Here is a 21,669-nt window from a genome sequence, read left to right as displayed (position 1 = left end):
TACACCCCTCAACTATCCGCCAGTTAGAAAGCAAACCGTTTGCAGGAAAAATCAATGAGGATGCAAACAAGCATCTGCAGAGGTTTCTGACTATGACTACATCATTAAAAATTGATGGGCATTCTGAAGAGGCAAAGAGATTGGTCATGTTCCCATTCACGTTATCTGAGGACGCTGAGGAATGGTTCTATTCCCTACCCGCAGGAAGCATTACTACTTGGCAACAAATGGAAACAACATTCTTGAACGAGTATTTTCCTGCTTATGTGTATATCCGTAAGAGGTATGACATTGTGAATTTTAAACAGAAAGACGGAGAGACACTTGGAGATGCATACAAAAGATTCAAGAGATGTTTAGTTGCATGTCCTACACATAATCTGGATGAAACTGAACAAATGCAGAATTTTGTAAACGGGCTGAAGATGAGAACTAAGCAACTCATTGATACAGCTGCTGGTGGCTCATCTAATTTTTCAACAGCAACCGGTATCAAAAAGATCATCGAAGCTATTGCAGCGAATGAGCATTTGGAATTATATGACCGTACTGTGAATCAGCAGGAGGGAAAAATTGACTTGAAATTAGCAAATCAGGTAGTGAAAATGGAAGACCAGATTGCTGCTGAGGTTGAAAGAAGATTGAAAGCTATGAATTTAGGTACCCAGACTGTTGCTCAAGTTCAACCGGTTCCGACCATGATTTGTGAGATTTGTAGTGGACCACACTTTGCCATGCATTGTGTTGCAACCGCAGAACAAGTGCAAGCTATAAATTACCTGAGGCAGAATAATCCCTACTCAAATACATATAATCTGGGGTGGAAAAATCATCCTAATTTCTCTTGGAAAGATCAGCAAGGTAATATTCAAAAGCAAGGACCTCCACAACAACAACCACCTTACCAACCACAATATCAGCCGCAACAACAACATTATCAGCAACAGGTACCTAAGAAAGCGGATTGGGAGATTGCTATAGAGAAGATGGCAACTCAGAGTATGCAATTTCAGGAAGAAACCAGGAATAATCAGAAGAGCACCAATGCATCCATTAAAAATCTGGAGATTCAATTGGGTCAGATAGCACAACAGATAACAAATTCCCAAATACCAGGCGCATTACCTAGTGCAACAGTGACAAATCCGAGGGAGCACAATAATGTGAGTGCGGTAACAACAAGAAGCGGAAAATCTGTTGAAGATCTTAAGAAGAAGGATGAAGAAGAAGATAAATTGCTTGAAGTGGACCTGGAAATCTTAGAAAATAAGACACCACCTGAGGAAGAAAGTGTGACACTGCCGGTGGTACAAGAAAAGCTACCTGAACCAAAACCCATCATTAAGCTTCCATTCCCACAAAGAAACAAAAAGAAGAAGCAAGATGAGAAAATTTTTCAGAAATTCATGGAGTTGTTCAGGAAATTAGAAATCAATATTCCATTCTCTGAGGCACTCGAGCAGATGCCTATCTATGCGAAATTCATGAAAGACATCATCTCCAAGAAGCGCACCACTGACACTGACCCTGTTATACTAACTGAAACTTGTAGTGCTATTTTGCAGGGTATGAAGATTCTAGTAAAGAAGCCAGATAGAGGTTCTGTGACCATCCCGTGTACCATTGGAGATAGGTCTTTTAAAAGGGCGCTGATTGATTTGGGGGCTAGTGTTAGCCTTATGCCTTTGTCTATTTACAGGAAGCTAGGAATTGGAAATGTTCAAGATACCAGAATGACACTTCAATTTGCTGACCACTCAGTGAAGAGACCTTTTGGGGTAGTTGAGGATGTTCTGGTCAAAGTTGATAAATTTGTTTTTCCTGTTGATTTTGTAATTTTGGAAATGCCAGAAGATGAAGAGATACCTCTGATTCTGGGCAGACCTTTCTTAGAAACAGGTAGATGCATGATAGACATTGAGGGAGGTACCTTGACCCTAAAGGTATATGATGAAGAGCTCAGAATTGATGTCCGAGATACTATGAAACATAAAGAGGATATGTGTACAAACCACTTTGTGGAAGTAATTGATCAAATGGTAACTAGCACAATGCAAAGAAAGTTTCCTGAATTACCGTTGGAAAGAGTTCTTAGTCTGTCGGTCAGAGAGATTGAAGAGAATGATGATGAAAAAGAAAAGGAAGTGCTTGCCATGCTGGATACACAACCTCTTTGGATGAAATCCAAACCACGCAGGTGGGAGGATCTGAGATCTTCACCAGAATTAGAAGATGAAAAGGTAAGTAAACCAGGTATAAATTTTGAATTAAAACAATTACCTGTAAACCTTAAATATGTCTTTCTAGGATCTGGAACAAATTATCCCGCCATTATCAGTTCTGAGCTAAATGCCATAGATGAGGAAAAGTTGATACAGGTACTAAAGAAACATAAAAGTGCTATTGGGTGGACTATTGAGGATTTAAAAGGTATTAGCCCCACAGTATGCATGCATAAGATACTGATGGAGGATAATCAGAAACCAGTAGTACAACCACAAAGGAGGTTAAACCCAGCAATGAAAGAAGTGGTAAGGAAAGAGGTTGTAAAGTTGTTAGATTCGGGAATGATTTACCCCATTTCTGACAGCTCGTGGGTAAGTCCAGTGCATGTGGTACCAAAGAAAGGAGGAACCACAGTAATTTTAAATGAAAAGAATGAACTGATCCCAACCCGCACAGTGACAGGGTGGCGAGTATGCATTGATTACAGAAGACTGAACACTGCAACAAGAAAGGATCATTTTCCTCTCCCTTTTATTGATCAAATGTTAGAAAGACTTGCAGGTCATGAGTATTATTGCTTTCTGGATGGATACTCGGGATACAATCAAATTGCTGTAGCCCCGGAAGATCAGGAAAAAACTGCATTTACATGTCCTTATGGTATTTTCGCTTACAGACGGATGCCATTTGGGCTATGCAATGTCCCAGCTACTTTTCAGAGGTGTATGACATCTATATTCTCCGACATGCTTGAAAAGTATATGGAGGTGTTTATGGATGATTTCTCTGTGTTTGGTTCTTCTTTTGATAATTGTTTAGCTAACTTGTCTCTTGTTTTGCAAAGATGTCAGGAAACTAACCTTATTCTCAATTGGGAGAAATGTCATTTCATGGTGCAGGAAGGAATTGTGCTAGGACACAAAATTTCCCACAAAGGAATTGAAGTGGACAAAGCCAAAGTGGAGGTGATAGTTAACCTCCCACCTCCGGTGAATGAAAAAGGGATAAGGAGTTTTTTGGGCCATGCAGGTTTTTATCGCAGGTTTATCAGAGACTTCTCAAAAGTGGCCAAACCATTGACTGATTTGCTAGTCAAGGACAAGCAATTTAATTTTGATAAAAACTGCATGGTAGCTTTCGAAACGTTAAAGAGTAAGTTAAGCAGTGCGCTTGTTGTAATCGCCCCCGATTGGTCCTTGCCTTTCGAAATAATGTGTGATGCAAGTGACCTTGCTGTGGGGGCTGTCCTAGGACAGAGAAAGGACAAATTATTGCATGTGATTTATTATGCTAGTCATGTCCTTAACCCGGCCCAAATGAATTATGCAACTACCGAAAAGGAGTTGTTGGCCGTGGTTTATGCTTTTGACAAATTTAGATCATATTTGCTTGGTTCAAAAGTCATTGTGTATACTGATCATGCTGCTTTAAAGTATTTGTTTGCTAAACAGGAATCAAAGCCGAGACTTTTGAGATGGATCCTCCTCCTTCAGGAGTTTGATTTGGAAATCAAAGACAAAAAGGGGTGCGAGAACACGGTTGCGGACCACTTATCTCGCATGTCCCCAATCAAAGAAACTGAGGAAGAACATCCTATTCAGGACACATTCGCTGATGAGCAAATACTTGCTGTTCAGGAGATACCATGGTTTGCTGACTATGCGAACTATGTGGTAGGTGGGGTTATACCTGATGACTTTAATTCTCACCAAAAGAAAAAGTTTCTTTATGATTGCAGGTTATACCTATGGGATGATCCATTTCTCTATAAAAAGGGAGTGGATGGTTTGATCAGAAGATGTGTTCCAGAAAGAGAGCAAGCCGACATTCTGAAAGCTTGTCATAATTTGGAGTATGGTGGACATTTCAGTGGAGATAGAACTGCAGTAAAAGTCCTCCAATCGGGTTTGTATTGGTCGTCGCTATTCAAGGATGCAAATTCTATAGTCCGAGAATGTGATAGGTGCCAACGAATAGGTAATATTACAAAGCGGAATCAGATGCCGCAAAACTCCATGCTAGAAGTGGAGTTGTTTGATGTTTGGGGTATTGATTTTATGGGACCGTTTCCGCCATCATCTGGTAAGAATTACATATTGGTTGCGGTCGATTATGTGTCAAAGTGGGTAGAGGCTGTGGCATTACCAACTAATGATGCTAAAGTGGTGGTGAAGTTCTTGAGGCATAACATTTTCTCTAGGTTTCGGGTACCACGGGCTTTAATTAGTGACCAAGGTACGCATTTTATAAATAAACTCATGGAGAATCTGTTGAAGAAGTATAATGTCAAACATAAGATAGCCACACCATATCACCCCCAGACGAGTGGGCAAGTGGAAGTATCCAACCGTCAAATAAAGCAGATCTTAGAAAAGACGGTAAGTACTTCTCGGAAAGATTGGTCCGTAAAGCTGGATGATGCATTGTGGGCATACAGGACTGCATTTAAAACACCAATAGGTATGTCCCCCTATCAACTAGTTTACGGTAAGGCTTGTCATTTACCACTCGAACTCGAGCACAAAGCCTTCTGGGCCTCCAAATTCCTTAACTGTGATCTTTTCAAAGCTGGTGAGTCCCGAATTCTTCAACTTCATGAGTTGGAAGAATTCAGGAATCAAGCTTATGAAAATGCCAAAATTTACAAACAACAAACAAAAAAATGGCATGATCAAAAGATCCAGAAGAGGGAATTTCGGGAGGGACAACTCGTATTGTTGTTTAATTCCAGGTTGAAGTTGTTCCAAGGGAAATTGAGGTCAAGATGGTCTGGACCGTTCGTCATCAACAAAGTACTTCCTCATGGAGCAATAGAGCTTAAAAATGATAAGAATGGCGACACCTTCAAAGTTAATGGTCAGAGGTTGAAACCATACAATCCCGGTGAAGGGGGACCAATTGAAACTGTTAAACTCATCTGAGCATGAGGTGTCCCGTCGAGCCATGCGACGTTAAACGAAGCGCTGCTTAGGAGGCAACCCAAGGGAGGTTTGATTGGTTTTGTTATTTTATTTTTGCCGAGTCAGTTTTTTTAAAAAAAAAAAAAAGAAAAAAAAATGAAAATGAAAATGAAAAACTGCCAATACGCGTATGGACCTCATGATACACGTATTGGACCACAATATTACGCTCCTCTAGTGAAACGCGTATGATACGTGTACCAGAGAAGAATACGCGTATGATACGCGTATTGGACCAGTCAATACGCGTATCACATTCTGATACGTGATCTGTTACGCAAATCACTTTTTGCACTGGTTTAAGCAACGTATCATACGCGTATGGCAGATTAATACGCATATGGTACGCGTATGGGAGCCATATACGCGTATTGGCTGCGTATCATACGCGTATCATTTTGTGGGCATGCTTATATAGTTTTTGTCCGTACAGACTTCATTTTCTCACTGTTTTCGTTACGTGTTTTGTGCGTATTGCTTTGATTTTTCTCTGTTTTCTTCTCTTTCATTCAGTCTACAGATCCTACAATGTCTCAATCACCAGAAGAGGTCAAGATATTCCGTACCTCCTACCATGAAGAAAGATATGATCAGATCAAGAGCCGAAATGTGGTTGAAGAGAAGCATTGGATGTATCAAAATGAAACATATCCAGAAGTCACCAATCTTCTAAAAAAGCAGAAGTTATTATTTTTTAATGATAAAATCCAAACTGTTGCGCTGGATTTGATTTGGGAATTTTATGCAAACGCGCAACGGGTGACCTCCGATGAAGAAGACCCAACAGGGAATGAATCTTTTGTTACATGGGTAAGAGGCAAGGTGATCAAATATGATTCGAAAACTATCAACAGTGTCTTGAAATGTAAATTCTATGATTTTGTTTGCCCGTTTGCTGAGTTGAAGCGTTCTGACAAAAACTATTGGCCATACAATGATATGAAAGAGTCACTGATTAGGCCAGGTCATGATTGGGCACCTACTTCAAAAATCTCTCCGGCGAAGATTATGGTGGTTGATCTAGCTCTGATTCCTAAGGCATTGGCTTATTTCATTCATTACAATTTGAGTAATAATCGGAGCGGGTCGGAATTGATATCAGAGCGTGCCCTACTTCTCCATCAGATCCTACAAAAGAAACAGGTGAATATCGGACGAATCATCGCTGCTGATATGGATGAGATTGCTCAGTCGCCAAAGAAATCCCTAGGCCATGCGACTGTGATTTACCTGCTGTGCAAGAAAGCTGGTGTTCCGGATTTCACTGATTCACTGATGTTGCGACCGGCTGCACCGCTGAACGCCCATTGGATGAAGGAGAGGACGGTCACAGATGATCCGCCCCGACCTCTGAGGCGACCACGAGACAGGGAGGGCAGCACCAGTGCTCCGCGCCAGGAGGCTCAGCCGACTGCTACAGAGACACAGCCACCTCAGCCTCCTCCAATTGATGAGAACTCTAGAGAGTACCGGATGCAGATGTCACAGTTTTGTGTTATGCAGGACTTCTGCTTTCAGTATGGACTGTTAGGGAGAGTTCTTACTCATCAGACAGATCTTTGGGAGGAGGCACAGCGCTTTAGAGACAGATTCTCTGGACCGCCTCTAGCACCTCACTTTGGCCAGTTCACCTTTCCTTGGTGGAACCAGCCAGTCCAGATAGGGGGAGAGATTCCGCAGCAGCCACCGCACCAGACACCACCTCAGCAGCAGCATACTCCGTCGGGCCACACAGAGACGTTGACGCCTATCTCTGCCTTCGCACGAGGGCACACTATGTTGGATCCGACAGATGAGATTGACTTTGATACCCATATGCAGGACGGTGGACTGGGTGATTGACTTTGATTATGTTTTTTTGTACTTTTGGTTTTCTCTGTGTAATTTTTGTGTTTTTTTTTATTTATTCAGTTTTTAATTTCTGTTGCTTTAATGTAATCACCTATTATGGGTTGGCTTAATCTAATGAATTTGATTTGGTTTACCTCCATTTTCCTGTTTATTTCGTTAGATACTTGACTATGTCTGGCTATTGGGTTTCTTGATCACTTACACCAAATACTTGGGCGTCCTCTCTTTCAGTCCCCTGACTGTAGATACTGTTGTTTATGATTGGACGCACTGGTTAAGATTAACATCAAAACCACGAGCATGAGCTTTAAACTCAGAGGTATGATAGAACAAGTCAGCTTAAACCGTCCTGGTGAGATCATAAAAAGCCAAACACTTATCATCATATGAGAGATATCAGGTATGTCTTTATCAATCTTAGTTTGCGTATGTTCTTTTGTTATTATTAGCTGTACGACTACACACACTGAGGCATGTTTTTTGTTTATCACCTAGAGCCTTTCTAGCCATCCCATTATTATTATTATCCATTGTTTTACCCTGTTGAGCCTGTTAATTTTTGCTATACCCGTTTTTTTTTCTAAATCCTTGACCTTGTACCTATCCTACCCTGTTGAGCCTGTTAATCATTTATACCCGTTTTTCTAAAGCCATGACCTTGTACCTATCCTACCCTGTTCAGAGTATGTGAGGATTGATTTCATCTCTACGTTTCTATCTAAGTTTGGGGTTGCTGTTGGAATAACAACCTTTAAGTTTGGGGTAGCTTTGCAGTACGTGAATAGTAAGTGAATGTCGTATAAAAGAAAAAAAAAGAAAAAAAAAAAGAAGAAAAAAAAAAGAAAAAAAAAAGAAAAAAAAAAGAAAAAAAAAGAAAGAAAAACAACAACAACATGAAAAGAAAGAAAGAGAAAAGCGAAAAACAATAAAAGAACAGCTTTTGAAAAATGCTACATTCACTATAGATAAAAGGAAAAGAGGATTGCAAAACCCTACAGGAATAATAGGAAAGAAACGTAGTGAGAGAATGATTTCATGTACTCTGAACCAAAAGACCCAAAAAACCGTTGTTCCAATTTCATACCCTACCTAAACCAAAGCCCCGTTACAACCCAAAAAGACCTCAAAAAGTGTGTGTGATTGTACATGTTGATAGGATGAGAGAATTTATTCAAACTTCTGATTTGATATTGCATATTGTGATTTGAGAGTGATAACACTTTAACCCAGAGAGACTTGGTGAGAGTGTGATATAAGCTGACAGGTAAAGTCATATCTCTGAGGGAAAGAGTCTCTAGCTCGTTGGCTATGTGGAAGAATCGGAAAACCTGAAAAACATCAAGAGGTCAAGTGCGAAAGATTTCAGCAGTATTGTGGTAAGAACTGTTTTACAGTAAGTTTGGGGTGACATGATCTTTGATGGTAATAAAATGTTACTTGAGGACAAGCAACAAGCTAAGTTTGGGGTTGTGATCAGTCACCATTTATGCTAGACATTCCACTATTTAACCGTAAATAAGTCAGGTAAACTGTGTAAACTGAAGCATTTTTAGTTAGATATAAGCTCAATTCTATAATATTAAGTGTGTTGTTACTTATGAGTTTCTTGAGGATATTTTACACTTTTGGGTATGTTAGCAGGTAAAAAACTAGTTTGGAAGCTCAGGGAATAAAACGTCAGATGCGAAATGGAGCCCGAGCAAGAAAACGGAAGAAAAAACCAAATTTTGGAGAACCTGCTGTCCATACGCGTATGGCCTTACATGATACGCGTATGGACCTGCCCAGTACGCGTAGCATACGTATATGACCAGAGGGATGGAAAATCAAGCAAAATAGCAAGCCTCTGGTGATACGCGTATGGGACTGGGCAGTACGCGTACCAGCCTGGGCAATACGCGTACCAGCCTGGGCAATACGCGTATCAGAGGCTGTCTTACGTGCAGTACGCATTTGAGACTAGGCAGTACGCGTATGAGACTGGGCAATACGCGTATGGAGCACAAAATCAGGAAAAGTCCAACTGTATAGCTATTTAGAGGGCAGAACACGATTTTCGAAAGGTTGGACGATTTTGGAGAGAAAAAAGACGCGTTTTGAGAGCTGGAGACTCTACGATTATCAGAGGATTCATATGTTCAAGAGTTTTCCGACGATTGAAGATTGATTCCTCACGAAATTCTATAATGAAAACAATGTTAATCTTTATTTTTATTTCGATTATGAGTAGCTAACCCCCCATTGCTAGGGGGTGACCCTGATTCTGAATGTGACAGATTTGATGTTTATGAATGCATTGACTACTTTTTCTTTTCCATTGATTTGTTCTTATTACTGTTCTTTTATGCTTTATTCGTCGGACCAACGAATGATGATTAATGTGAATAGTTTAAGCTGGACAGCGATTATTCATTGATTTGGATAAGAACTTTGGATAGTAAAAATAACCTAGGACTAGGGATTTTCTATCTGACCGGTAATTCTGGATATTTGAATGCTTGAGTATGAACTTAATTATTTATGGACATAGTAATTAGGTTACATAATCAAAGGTCTTTTCACTAAGGAATTAGGAATAGATAACCTTGAGGACCGGAAGTAATTGGACAGGAATATTGTCTAAACCTTCATAAATTATATTTGTTGCAGGAAGTTTCATTCACCGAACCCTAGCAATCTTCTCTCATTTGTATCTCGTTAAACCTTTTTACTTGTTTTATTTATTTGCAATTGGTAGTATAATTCATCACAACACAAAAACCAAAGGCTTTTGTCTAATTGAAACAATCTATAAACTCTGTGTCGTCAAGCCGTCCTTGAGATCGACAAACGGGGGATTTCCCTTTTATTACTACAGTGATAAAAATAGTACACTTGCTATTTTCCCATCAATTTTCAAACACAAAAATATAATTAATGAATTCTTTTCTCATCCCCCCATTCCATTTTTATCAAACATCTTTTCAACCAAAAACACTTACACACAAAAAAGGGCTCCCTAGGAGTACCTAGGACACTTTGGGTGCTAACACCTTCCCTTTGTGTAATCAACCCCCTTACCTGTGATTATGGAATTTTATTAGTTTTGATTTGAAAACTTCTTATCTTTGGGTTTTGTTCGTACTTTTTTCCTTTTCCTTTGGAAACAATAGAAGCGTGGTGGCGACTCTAGTTTTATTGGCGTCAAGTTTATCCATAGCTTGATGGTCATGAATTTACCGCTACAGAAATAAGCAAAATCAATGGGGTTTTTAATGGAATCTCAAAGAATAATCAAAAACAAATTAGCCTCCACACTCACGAGCCATTGATTGGCTCTGAGTGAAGAGTTTTTTGTCAAAAATCAGAAAGACTAACTTAACCTAAAACAAAAATTAAACTCTAAAAATCAAGTAATCAAAGGTGCAAAGTTGGGGGAAATGGTCTATGAGTGATTTTGAGTCAATTGGTAACTTGTTTTAGAGATGGGGGTGAGTGAAACTACCTGATCAGAAGCTGCTCAGGGGAGTTTTCTGACTGTTTGGTTCATGTCAGATGAGGCTTGGGGAAGGGTGGTTAAGTGTTTGGGAAGCTTGAGTGATATGTGGTAAATGTTTTTGGGTGGTCGTTTGGGGTTGAAGAGTTCTGGAATATATGAGGCTCTGTTTATGGAGGTTTAGCTCAAATGCTCAAAACGTATTTGGGGCCTTTTTCAGCGTGGTCGTGCAGTGGAACACCTTCACCTATTTATAGGGAAGGTGTGTGGATGGTTTTTTTGGGGGGGGAGGTGTGGAGGTTTGAACAGAATTGGCATGTGACTTGGAAGCATGCTTGGTGTTGACTTGAGGAACACTGAAACGGATACATTCTTTTCTTTTTTTTTCATTGCAGGAAAGTTGGTTTTTATCCCTAGCATGGATTTGGAACAACCGAGGGCAATGAGAAGGTCTGCTGCAAAATCTGTTTTTTGCCATTTTGGGCAAAAGCTGATTTTTGCACATGGCATCAGGTTTTCTGTTTGAGAAGGTTTCCATGTGCAAGTTGAATTTCAAACCTACCATAATACCATTTTCAAAGTGTTTGTGGACCATTGGGATCAAAAGGTATGAGTTTGAGGACTTGGAGTATTGAATTGCAAATTCTGACTGATGTGCATCTGGCTTGTGCATCATGGCAAGTCAACAATTTTGAACTAAGGCCAAATAAATTTGGCTTGTGCGTTTTGCTTCAATTTTGGGACATTTATTCTTTGCCATGAACTTGATTGAATTCAAAAAGAACCAGGTCAAAAGGGCATGTGGTTTGGAAATGGCAATGTGTCAAAGTAGTGGTCATGACATGATTTTAGGGTATGGTGGGCATGTTGGACCAGCTTGGCCAATAGAAAACTTAAACCCCTTCCTCAACGAATTAGGTCTTGGACCGTGAAACAAAGTTGGACAGGAAGTTATTTAGGACATTTGGCTTGAGGTGAAATTTAAAAATCTTGAAAAGTTATGGTCTTTGGAACTTCCCATAGGTCATTCTTGCCAAAATGCGACCAACCAACATGACCTAATTTGGTGATTTTGAGATTTCTTGCTTTACAAGGCATAATGATGGATGTTTTAAGTTAATATGATCATATCATGATGGTAATTGAAGTTTTGACCTTTGTGGAATGATTTCAGGTCAAATTGGTGGGTGAATCAAGTCATGGAAAGTTGAAAAATCATGTATGAACCAACTACTTGTAACATGGATTGAATGGATGTTTAAATGATTTATTTTGATTGTAATGGGCATGAAATTATGTTGAATGAGTGGTAGGGTGATTGGATGGCCAAGAATGGAAAAGGTCAATGATCAAAGGATCCTCAAACTAGGGTTTCTTGAGTCACAAGTTCATCAAGAACTGATCGAAAAAATAACAAGTGTACTATTTTTACCGATGTAGTAATAAGGAGTTTTATTTCCAAGTATCGATCTCAGGGATTGCGTAGGAAATACTTATTCTACTTCTGATTCTATTTGAACAAAAACACAATGGTTTGGATGGTTTTGGGAATTTATAACAATAAACACAAAAAGATAGTAAAGAATAATTGATTAAGATGAAACATGCCAGGGTGAATGGTTGATTTAACTAGTTATGAATTCAAGTCAAGATTTTCTCAATACACATGAAACATTCAATTACCTAACCTCAGAATGTTCTTCCTCAAGTCCTTAATGAAGAAACTATTAAACTACCAATTCTTACTCAAATGTTCATTCAACTAATCATTGGTTTTAATCATAGATAATATCAAGGTTTATGGTGATTTACAAAAGTTCCTAGTCCTAGGTGATGCAATTATAAACCCAATTGTGTGAAAACCCTAACAATCACAATCCTGTTATTGATAGTCATAGATTTAATTGTATTTGTCCGATACAAAAGCATAATAACATCACACAATTAAATTGAAATACATAACATAGTATTAAGAAAATCCATGGTTAGAATTCATAACATCAGATCAAATCAGGACCATCCCCCTAGCATTGGAGGGGTTTAGTCCCTCATAGTATTCGAAGAAATCATAGTGTGGAAATTAAACATTACAAAGAATTAGGAGATTTTGATCTTCAATGGTTGATGCCCTTGAATCTCATCGTCTTCAAATCCTCCGTAGTAGCTATCTTCTCCAGTGTAATGTTTTTTTTCTCGTACGTCCAAAAAAGTCCCACTTCTCTTTCTCTCCAAAGTCTTCTAATAGCCTTAGATGGTTTTTTTTCCCAGCAAAAAGTCTAAAATACCCTTAATGAACAGGGCAGATCCACACAATATAAAGCAGAATTTCTCAGTCGCGCCCATCAACACGGGCCGTGTGGATTCACACGGGTACCCGTGTTGATCTTCAAAAGTTTTTTTTTAGAGCAAGCTACAAAGGCATCAACACGGGCCATGTTGATGTACACGAGTGCCCGTGTTAACCCTCTGTTTTACCTCTTTGAGTGCTCCTTCCTGGAAAACAACACGGGTCGTGTTGATGTACATGGGTGCCCGTGTTAACCCTCTGTTTTCTTCATATTTTGGCCTTCCGGAGCATCCAACACTTAGCTATTAGTCCTTTTGAACCTATGCAACAACCTGCAACACTAACACTACCAAATCGAAGCATAAAAGAGACTTTTTGACACAAACATGTAACAAAATGCAATGCGATAATAAACTAATGAAACATGTTAAATGACTTTAAAACAACTAAAAACAACCACAAACCTTACCAAAGTGATGAAAATATGTCGGATAAAAGGTGGGAATTCAATGGAAATGGTGACTGATCACAATCCCAAACTTGTCTAATTGCTTGTCCTCAAGTGATGTATTGAGTCCAAACAAAGGTCACCCACGAATTCATTTTCCACAATGCCACGTTGTCCTTCACAACTTGTGTTCTTCCTTTCCAATCAAGTTTCCGGTTTTCCCGACTCAAACTGTTCACCACATTTCCACATCAGAAGCTTCGTTACCTATAAGCTTTTTCGCATACTCACAACATCTCTCATGGTTAGAGTGTTTACACTCACAGCACAACATGCAATACCAAACTCTTAAATTTGAATACATTCTAATTTCACTACAACAACAGATTCCACACACTTTATGAGGTCTTTTCGGTTGTAACAGGGCTTGGGTACGGTAGGATAGACACATAAATGGATAACAATTGGTTTTGAACTCGGCATTCATGTTGTTTGATTTTCTCTTCTTTTTTTCCGTGCTTAACTCCTAACTCTAGGGGTTTATTCACTTTTGACTCTTTTTAGCTCGATTCTTTGTGAGCATTTTACAAGTGTTAGAGTCTTAAGTCTCGGCAAGTGCATTTCTCTTTTTCTTTTTCTTTTAGGACATACACACGTCTCTTCTTTTTGCATTACTTTTGGATCTCTTCTTATGCACTTGCCTTTTCTTTAAAGATTACCACCCCAAACTTAGCTTTTTGCACATTTTATAACTTACAACAATCATGCTGATTAATGGAAGAAATGAAAGATTAATGGTTAATATGGGGTTTATTACGAACAAAAAGGATAAGGCTCAACGGGGTTCACGAAGGGTAAACATACAAATAGGGATGGCTAGAAAGGCTCTGGGCTAAACAAACAACTTGCCTCAGTGTGTGTTGTCATGCTGTGAAGTGTCAAGAGAACATACGCAAAGTCAGAGTGATAGAGTCATACCTGGCTGAACTCTCATGCTGATATTTAGTGTTTGGCCTTTGTATTCTCACCATGTTCGTTAAACTCACAAGCTCTGAAGCCTCCTAGTGTCATGTGGTTTCTTTTCCGGTTCGGTTCTACCATACCGCTCTCTCGGTCCATTGTCACCAAATTGTGTCCGACTTTTACTTTCTCATGGTTGTATCAACTTCTGGGGTACCTTAACAGAACAAGTATGGGGAGTGTCTTTTCATCCACTACAATCGATCCCGGATTCATCCAACAATTTCTCATCACTCTGTACACATAGGTAAACAATAAAAACGAAATTACTACGTCAACAGAAGCAAAAACGATGAAGGAAACATGAACAAATAAAAACGAAATAAAACATGAAAGGAACCCCCCCCCCCCCCACACCTGAACTAAACATTGACCTCAATGTTTAAATCCAAATACGAAGGGAACTCACAGCGACTACTGTTATGGAGGAGGTGGGGGATCATGCATGAAATGCAACATCAGACGTTGCATCATAGCTTGCATGTCATCCATAACTGTCCCTTGTCGGAACAATTCCACACCTTGTCTAGTTTTCTCGGTGCGGAGGACACCCATCTCAGTTTGTATCCAACCCCATTGGTCCTGAGACATAGAAGAGGACCCTTCACCTTTTCGGTTCGAATCTTGTGGGGGTGGCATAAATTGCTCCTCTGGTCTATCATCTTCCTCCATCTCATCACCTGAAAAATCCTGGTCATTCTGAACATTGTCCCCTACAGATGGGGCAGAAGTTGCATAAAGCCAGTTAGCAACATTTGCAATACTAATAGAATCAGGTGCTGGTAACGCAAGTACTTCCACATTATGAATTACCAGAGCATAATATGTCGGCATGATTGCAATCATTTGTTGATTGACAAGAGTGTTCATGTCGATCTTTGTCTTACCTGCCACTGCTGATTCTTCCATCAAGAGCTGACCATAACCAAAGTGGTCTGCAATCTGAGTGATCATGCCACCCACAGAAATATCACCTGTACTTGCATATCCAACTTGTTTCAAATGATTAGCAGCAAAAGTGGTTGCATTGACTCTCTCATTGTTGGCCATGCAATGTAAGAAAAACAACTCTCTCTTTGCGGCCACACCGGTGCTATCACCTCGTCCAAACAAGGTGTAAGCTAACCCCTTCTGTGCATACCTGAAACAAGGGTTATGAATCCCAGAAGCCTTGCCAGAACTCGGGTTGTAACCATTTTTACCAGTAATGGCTCTCCATAAATCAACCGCTGAAAAAGTGTCTGGGGGTGCTCCGGGTCCAGTATCTGGAAGTCTCAGAATCCCCCCAAGTTCCTCCGCAGACAACTCATGGTCCTCATCAAACAATCTGAAAGTTAGCTGACCATAAAACTCCATTTCGGAACCAGTCCATCTGCGTCTCATCTTAAACTCAACAGTGCTCAAAAATTCAAGAGTGATGCGTGCAAAAGTCGGTGCTTCAAATTGCATAAATTTTAGCACACCTATATTGTGAAACATTCGATGCACTTCTTCCCTTAATCCTAGCTCATCTAGTGTTGCATCACACATATATCTTGTAGGAATGAGTCTTCGTTGAGCAAGTATCACATACCTTTCATGGTGATCCGGTTCCTCAAAGAGGATGCCATATGCATTCGGGGTGCGTCTCGCACGTTGCTTTGGCCTGGAAGATGTGGCCACATCCTTTCCTTTGCTTGCTCTCTTCGGGGGCATAATGGGTACCTATAAAATATCTCAAAACCCAAATAACGAATTAGTAAAAACGGTCACCGTCACTACATAGAGGACGAAGAGTAGAACAGTTTTTGTGAAAGGGAGATGTGGTTTTATGGAGTTGATAGTGGTGAAAAGTGAAGCTTTTGATGGTGGAGGCTAGGTTAACAATGGAGGAAGAGAGAATGAGAGTCTTGTAAAACCAGAATAGTGAAGGATAAGTGGTGGAGATGAGATATAAGTCAAGTGGGTCCCACCACTTAAAACAACAAAAAACCAAAAATTTCAAAATTTCAAAATTTCAACCCGTACAAAACAACACGGGCCGTGTGCATCTACACGGATGCCCGTGTTGGTGATCTGTTTTTTCCTTTCTGTACACGCTCACTTCTTTGGTTCAGGACAATCAACACGGGCCGTGTGCATCTACACGGGTGCCCATGTTGGTGATCTGTTTTGTTGTTTTACTGCACTTGTGTGGCTTCCTTCCATTTTGAGGTGTTTGTGACTTTGCCCTTCTAATCCTCCTCCTCACCTACAACAAAATTTTAGCACACACAAAGAAAAAGAAAAACGAAATAAATTAGAAATCAAACGCGTGGGTTGCCTCCCACGAAGCGCTTCGTTTAACGTCGCATGGCTTGACGGTCGTCCATCTCATTAGGTGAGACGCACATGGTCAATCAATCCAGATTCTTGGCCTATGTAATAGGGCTTTAACCTCTGGCCATTCACCTTGAATATATCCCCATTGGTTTGATTCTTGATTTCTATCGCTCCGTGGGGAGATACCATATGCACAACAAATGGCCCGGACCATCTTGATTTCAATTTTCCAGGAAACAACTTGAGCCTAGAATTGAACAACAACACCAGTTGTCCTTCCCAGAAGTCTTTCTTAATGATTCTCTGATCATGCCACTTCCTTGTTTGCTCCTTGTACATCTTCGCATTCTCATAGGCCTGATTACGAAATTCTTCTAACTCGTGAAGTTGAAGAATTCGGGATTCACCGGCTTTTGCAAGATCACAATTCAAGAACTTGGATGCCCAAAAGGCTTTGTGCTCTAATTCCAGAGGGAGATGACACGCCTTACCATAAATCAGTTGATAAGGAGACATACCGATTGGGGTTTTGAAGGCGGTTCTGTACGCCCATAGTGCGTCATCTAATTTGATCGCCCAATCTTTTCTTAAAGCACTTACTGTCTTTTCCAAAATCTGTTTTATTTGTCTATTGGACACTTCAACTTTCCCACTCGTTTGAGGATGATACGGAGTGGCAATCTTGTGCTTCACATTATACTTCTTCAATAAGTTCTCCATGAGCTTATTTAAGAAATGTGTCCCTTCATCACTGATAAGTGCCCTTGGCACACCAAACCTTGAGAAGATGTTTTGCTTGAGAAAGTTTACCACTACTCTCGCATTATTAGTAGGGAGGGCAACAGCTTCCACCCATTTTGAGACGTAGTCCACAGCTACCAAAATATAATTCTTCCCGAATGAGGGTGGAAACAGCCCCATAAAGTCAATCCCCCAAACATCAAATAATTCCACTTCAAGCATGCCCTTTTGGGGCATCTGATTTATCCTAGAAATGTTCCCTGTCCTTTGGCATCTGTCACATTCCTTCACTATGACTTGGGCATCTTTAAACAAAGTAGGCCAGTACAACCCCGACTGGAGGACTTTTGCGGCTGTCCTATCTCCACTAAAATGTCCCCCATAATCTGAATCATGACAAGCTTTTAAGACTTCATTTTGTTCTTCTTCCAGGACACATCGACGAATCAGTCTGTCTACCCCTTTCTTATACAAGAATGGTTCGTCCCACAAATAGAACCTGCAATCATGAAGAAACTTTTTCTTTTTGTTATAATCAAAGTCTTCAGGAATTATGCCACCTACCAGATAGTTTGCGTAATCGGCAAACCATGGAACACCCACCACAACGAGGATTCGTTCATCAATAAACTCATCCTTGATTGGGTGTTCTTCTTCAGTCTCTTCTATCGGGGACATTCGAGATAGGTGGTCAGCAACTGTGTTTTCACACCCTTTTTGTCTCGAATTTCTAGATCAAATTCTTGCAACAGCAAAATCCACCTGAGCAGCCTTGGCTTCGAGTCCTGTTTAGAAAAAAGATATTTCAAAGCAGCATGGTCAGTATAAACAATTACCTTTGTTCCCGACAAGTATGACCTGAATTTGTCAAAGGCATACACCACAGCCAGTAGCTCCTTCTCTGTGGTTGCATAATTCATCTGAGCTGGGTTCAACACATGGCTGGCATAATAGATCACGTGCAGGAGTTTGTCTCTTCTTTGCCCCAAGACTGCCCCTACTGCTATATCACTTGCATCACACATGATCTCAAAGGGTAGAGACCAGTCAGGCGAGATCACTATAGGAGCAGACACCAATTTATGCTTCAGAGTATCGAAGGCCTCATTGCAATTTTTGTCAAACATAAACGGAGTATCCTTCACAAGCAGACTAGTTAATGGTTTGGTGATCTTGGAGAAATCTTTGATGAACCTACGGTAGAATCCCGCATGTCCCAAGAAACACCGTATACCTTTCTCATTAACTGGAGGAGGGAAATTGGCTATCACCTCTACTTTTGCCTTGTCAACTTCAATTCATTTATGGGAGATTTTATGGCCTAGCACTATCCCTTCTCTCATCATGAAATGACACTTCTCCCAATTCAGGATCAAATTGGTTTGTTGACATCTTTCCAGCATAAGTGACTGATTATCCAGACAATTTTCAAAAGAAGATCCGAATACAGAAAAATCATCCATAAATACCTCCATGTGTTTCTCGAGCATATCGGCAAATATTGATGTCATGCACCTCTGAAATGTTGCTGGTGCATTACGCAATCCAAACGGCATTCTTCTATAAGCAAAGATTCCATACGGACATGTGAACGCCATTTTTTCTTGATCTTCAGGTGCCACCACAATTTGGTTGTACCCTGAATACCCATCCAGAAAACAATATAAATCATGACCTGCCAATCTTTCCAACATCTGATCAATAAAAGGTAAGGGAAAGTGGTCCTTCCTGGTTGCGGTGTTCAGTCTCCTGTAGTCAATGCAGACTCTCCAACCTGTTACTGTCCGAGTGGGGATCAATTCATTTTTCTCATTTTTTATCACAGTTGTTCCTCCCTTCTTCGGTACCACATGAACTGGACTCACCCACGAACTATCAGATATTGGGTAAATCAACCCCGCATCTAAAAGTTTAACAACCTCCTTGCGAACGACTTCTTTCATAGTTGGGTTAAGTCTCCGTTGGGGTTGAACAACTGGTTTCTGATCATCCTCCATCAAAATCTTGTGCATACACAGTGTTGGGCTGATTCCTTTCAAATCTTCCATCGCCCAACCAATAACACCCTTGTATTTCTTGAGTACTTTGATTAGCTCTTCTTCTTGAATCTCTCTCAAACCTGAATTGATGATTGCTGGACATTTCTCTTCATTGTCTAAAAAGACATATTTGAGATGTTCTGGTAATTGTTTCAACTCAATCCCCTTTTTTATATCTTGCTTTTCTTCTGGAGATACTTTAGGTCGAAGCTCTTCCCACCGTTGTGGTCGAGAATGAATCCAAGGAGGTTGTGCCTTTAACATAGACACCACTTCAGATTCTTTCTCATCTATTCCTTCAGTATTCTCAATGATAGATAAGCTTAAAACTCTTTCTAAGGGAAGCTTGGGTGTTGTGATCTGCATAGATTGAGCAAACACTGTATCCAGCACTTCAATATTTTTACTTGCACCTTCATCATCCTTGAATTTCATAGTATCTCTCACATCAATTTTTAGCTTTTCATCATAGACTTTGAGGGTCATAGTTCCTTCCTCGATATCTATCATGCATCTTCCAGTTTCAAGAAAAGGTCTTCCCATAATGAGAGGGATTTCCTCGTCTTCCGGCATCTCGAGTATCACAAAATCCACCGGGAAAACAAACTTATCAATCTTTACCAAAACATTTGTTGCTATACCATAGGGTCTCTTTATTGAATGATCAGCAAACTGCAGTGTCATGCGAGTGTCTTGCACTTCTCCTAACTCCAGTTTTTTGTAAATCGAAAGGGGCATTAGACTAACACTTGCTCCCAAATCGATTAGTGCTTTCTTGAATGATCTATCTCCAATGGTGCAAGGAGTAGTGACAACACCTCTATCTTTTTTCTTCACCGGAATTTTTAGGCCCTGCAAAATAGCACTACAAGTTTCAGTTAGCATAATCGGCTCGCTCTCAATAGACCTCTTCTTCGATATGATGTCTTTCATGAATTTGGCATATATCGGCATTTGTTCTAAAGCTTCAGTAAAAGGTATGTTGATCTCGAGCTTCTTGAATAACTCTAAGAACTTCTCAAAAAAAATTCATTGAGATTTTTCTTCTTTGTTCTCGTAGGGAAAGGAAGAATGATCTTTGGTTTTTGTTTCTCTTGCTGGCTTGCCGGTTTCACCACCACTTCTTCAGCTTGTTTTGGCTCTTCTCTAATCTCTAAATCAACTTCCAGCAACCCATCTTCTTCGACATGTTCGTCAACTTGTTTTTCATTAGATTTTCCTTTTCTTGTGACCACTGCTTTAATGTGACTTTGATCACGTGGATTCACAACTGTTCCACTAGGAAACGTGCCAGGTACCTGGGAACTGGAAGCTAACTGTTGAGCTATTTGACCCATCTGAATTTCAAGATTTTTTATGGATGCTGTAGTGTTCTTCTGATTATTTCGAGTCTCCTCTTGGAATTGGATGTTGTGAGCTGCCATATTTTCAATTGCAATCTCCCAATCTGCCTTCTTTGGGACTTGTTGTTGTTGTTGCTGATATTGATTTTGATATTGGCCTTGTACTTGCTGTTGCACATTCCCTTTCTGATCTCTCCATGCAAAGTTGGGATGATTCTTCCACCCCGGATTGTATGTATTGGAGTAGGGATTGTTTTGCTTTAAAAACTTGATATCTTCTATCTGTTGTGGTGTTGCAAAGCAATGAACAGTATTGTGTGGTCCATTACAAATGCCACACACATCGTTTGGTGCCTGTTGTACCTGAGCCACTTTCTAAGCACCTATGTTTAGTGCCTTCAACCTTTTCTCCACCTCTGCAGCAACTGCTTCTTCAATTTTTACCTGTTTGTTTGTTTCAAGCTTCAAATCAATTACTGCATATTTGCTTGACACCCTATCATACAACTCCAGATCCTCATTGGAGGAAATTGCTTCAATTATCTTCTTCATACCGGTGGCTGTTGCAAAGTTAGCTGAGCCACCAGCTGCTGAGTCAAGGATTTGTCTCGTTTGAATTCGAAGACCATTAACAAACATTTGTATCTGCTCAGTTTCATCCATGTTGTGAGTAGGACAAACCACTAGAATTCTCTTGAATCTTTTATAGGCATCTCCTAGTGACTCACCCTCCTTCTGCTTGAAATTTAGGATCTCGTATCTTTTTCTCAGTGACACTGATGCAGGAAAATATTCGTGCAAGAATGTTGTTTCCATCTCCTCCCATGTAGTGATACTGCCAGCAGGTAAGGAATAGAACCACGACTTCATCTGCTAAAGTGAATGGGAACATACGAAGCCTTATTGCTTCTTCGTTATGTCCCAGCATTTTAAGCGTTGTGCTCATAGTTAAAAACCTTTGGAGATGCTTGTTGGCAT

General features: G+C 40.1%; 1 protein-coding gene across 1 annotated transcript; it reads right to left on the bottom strand.

The window, feature by feature from the left end:
- Window positions 1–18,044: 18,044 nt before the first annotated feature.
- On the bottom strand, window positions 18,045–19,834 carry LOC127094561 (uncharacterized). The gene is made up of 4 exons (XM_051033382.1): window positions 19,366–19,834; window positions 18,779–18,948; window positions 18,146–18,167; window positions 18,045–18,094 (listed from the first exon to the last, which is right to left on the bottom strand). The coding sequence occupies exons 1-4, from the start codon at window positions 19,832–19,834 to the stop codon at window positions 18,045–18,047; spliced, it is 711 nt and encodes a 236-aa protein (XP_050889339.1).
- Window positions 19,835–21,669: the final 1,835 nt, after the last annotated feature.

Source organism: Lathyrus oleraceus, chromosome 6 (genome assembly GCF_024323335.1).
Source record: "Lathyrus oleraceus cultivar Zhongwan6 chromosome 6, CAAS_Psat_ZW6_1.0, whole genome shotgun sequence".
Classification (NCBI taxonomy): domain Eukaryota; kingdom Viridiplantae; phylum Streptophyta; class Magnoliopsida; order Fabales; family Fabaceae; genus Lathyrus; species Lathyrus oleraceus.
This window is presented reverse-complemented; position numbering and strand designations above follow the sequence as displayed.

Excerpts from the sequence above, each read along its gene's own strand:
- LOC127094561 (XM_051033382.1), bottom strand. The coding sequence starts at position 19,834 with ATGACCCTCAAAGTCTATGATGAAAAGCTAAAAATTGATGTGAGAGAT. Across the intron at positions 18,168-18,778 it reads TGCTCGAGAAACACATGGAG|GTCATACTTGTCGGGAACAA; the intron begins GTATTTATGGAT and ends TGACAAATTCAG. Across the intron at positions 18,095-18,145 it reads CATACTTGTCGGGAACAAAG|GACTCGAAGCCAAGGCTGCT; the intron begins GTAATTGTTTAT and ends TTTTCTAAACAG.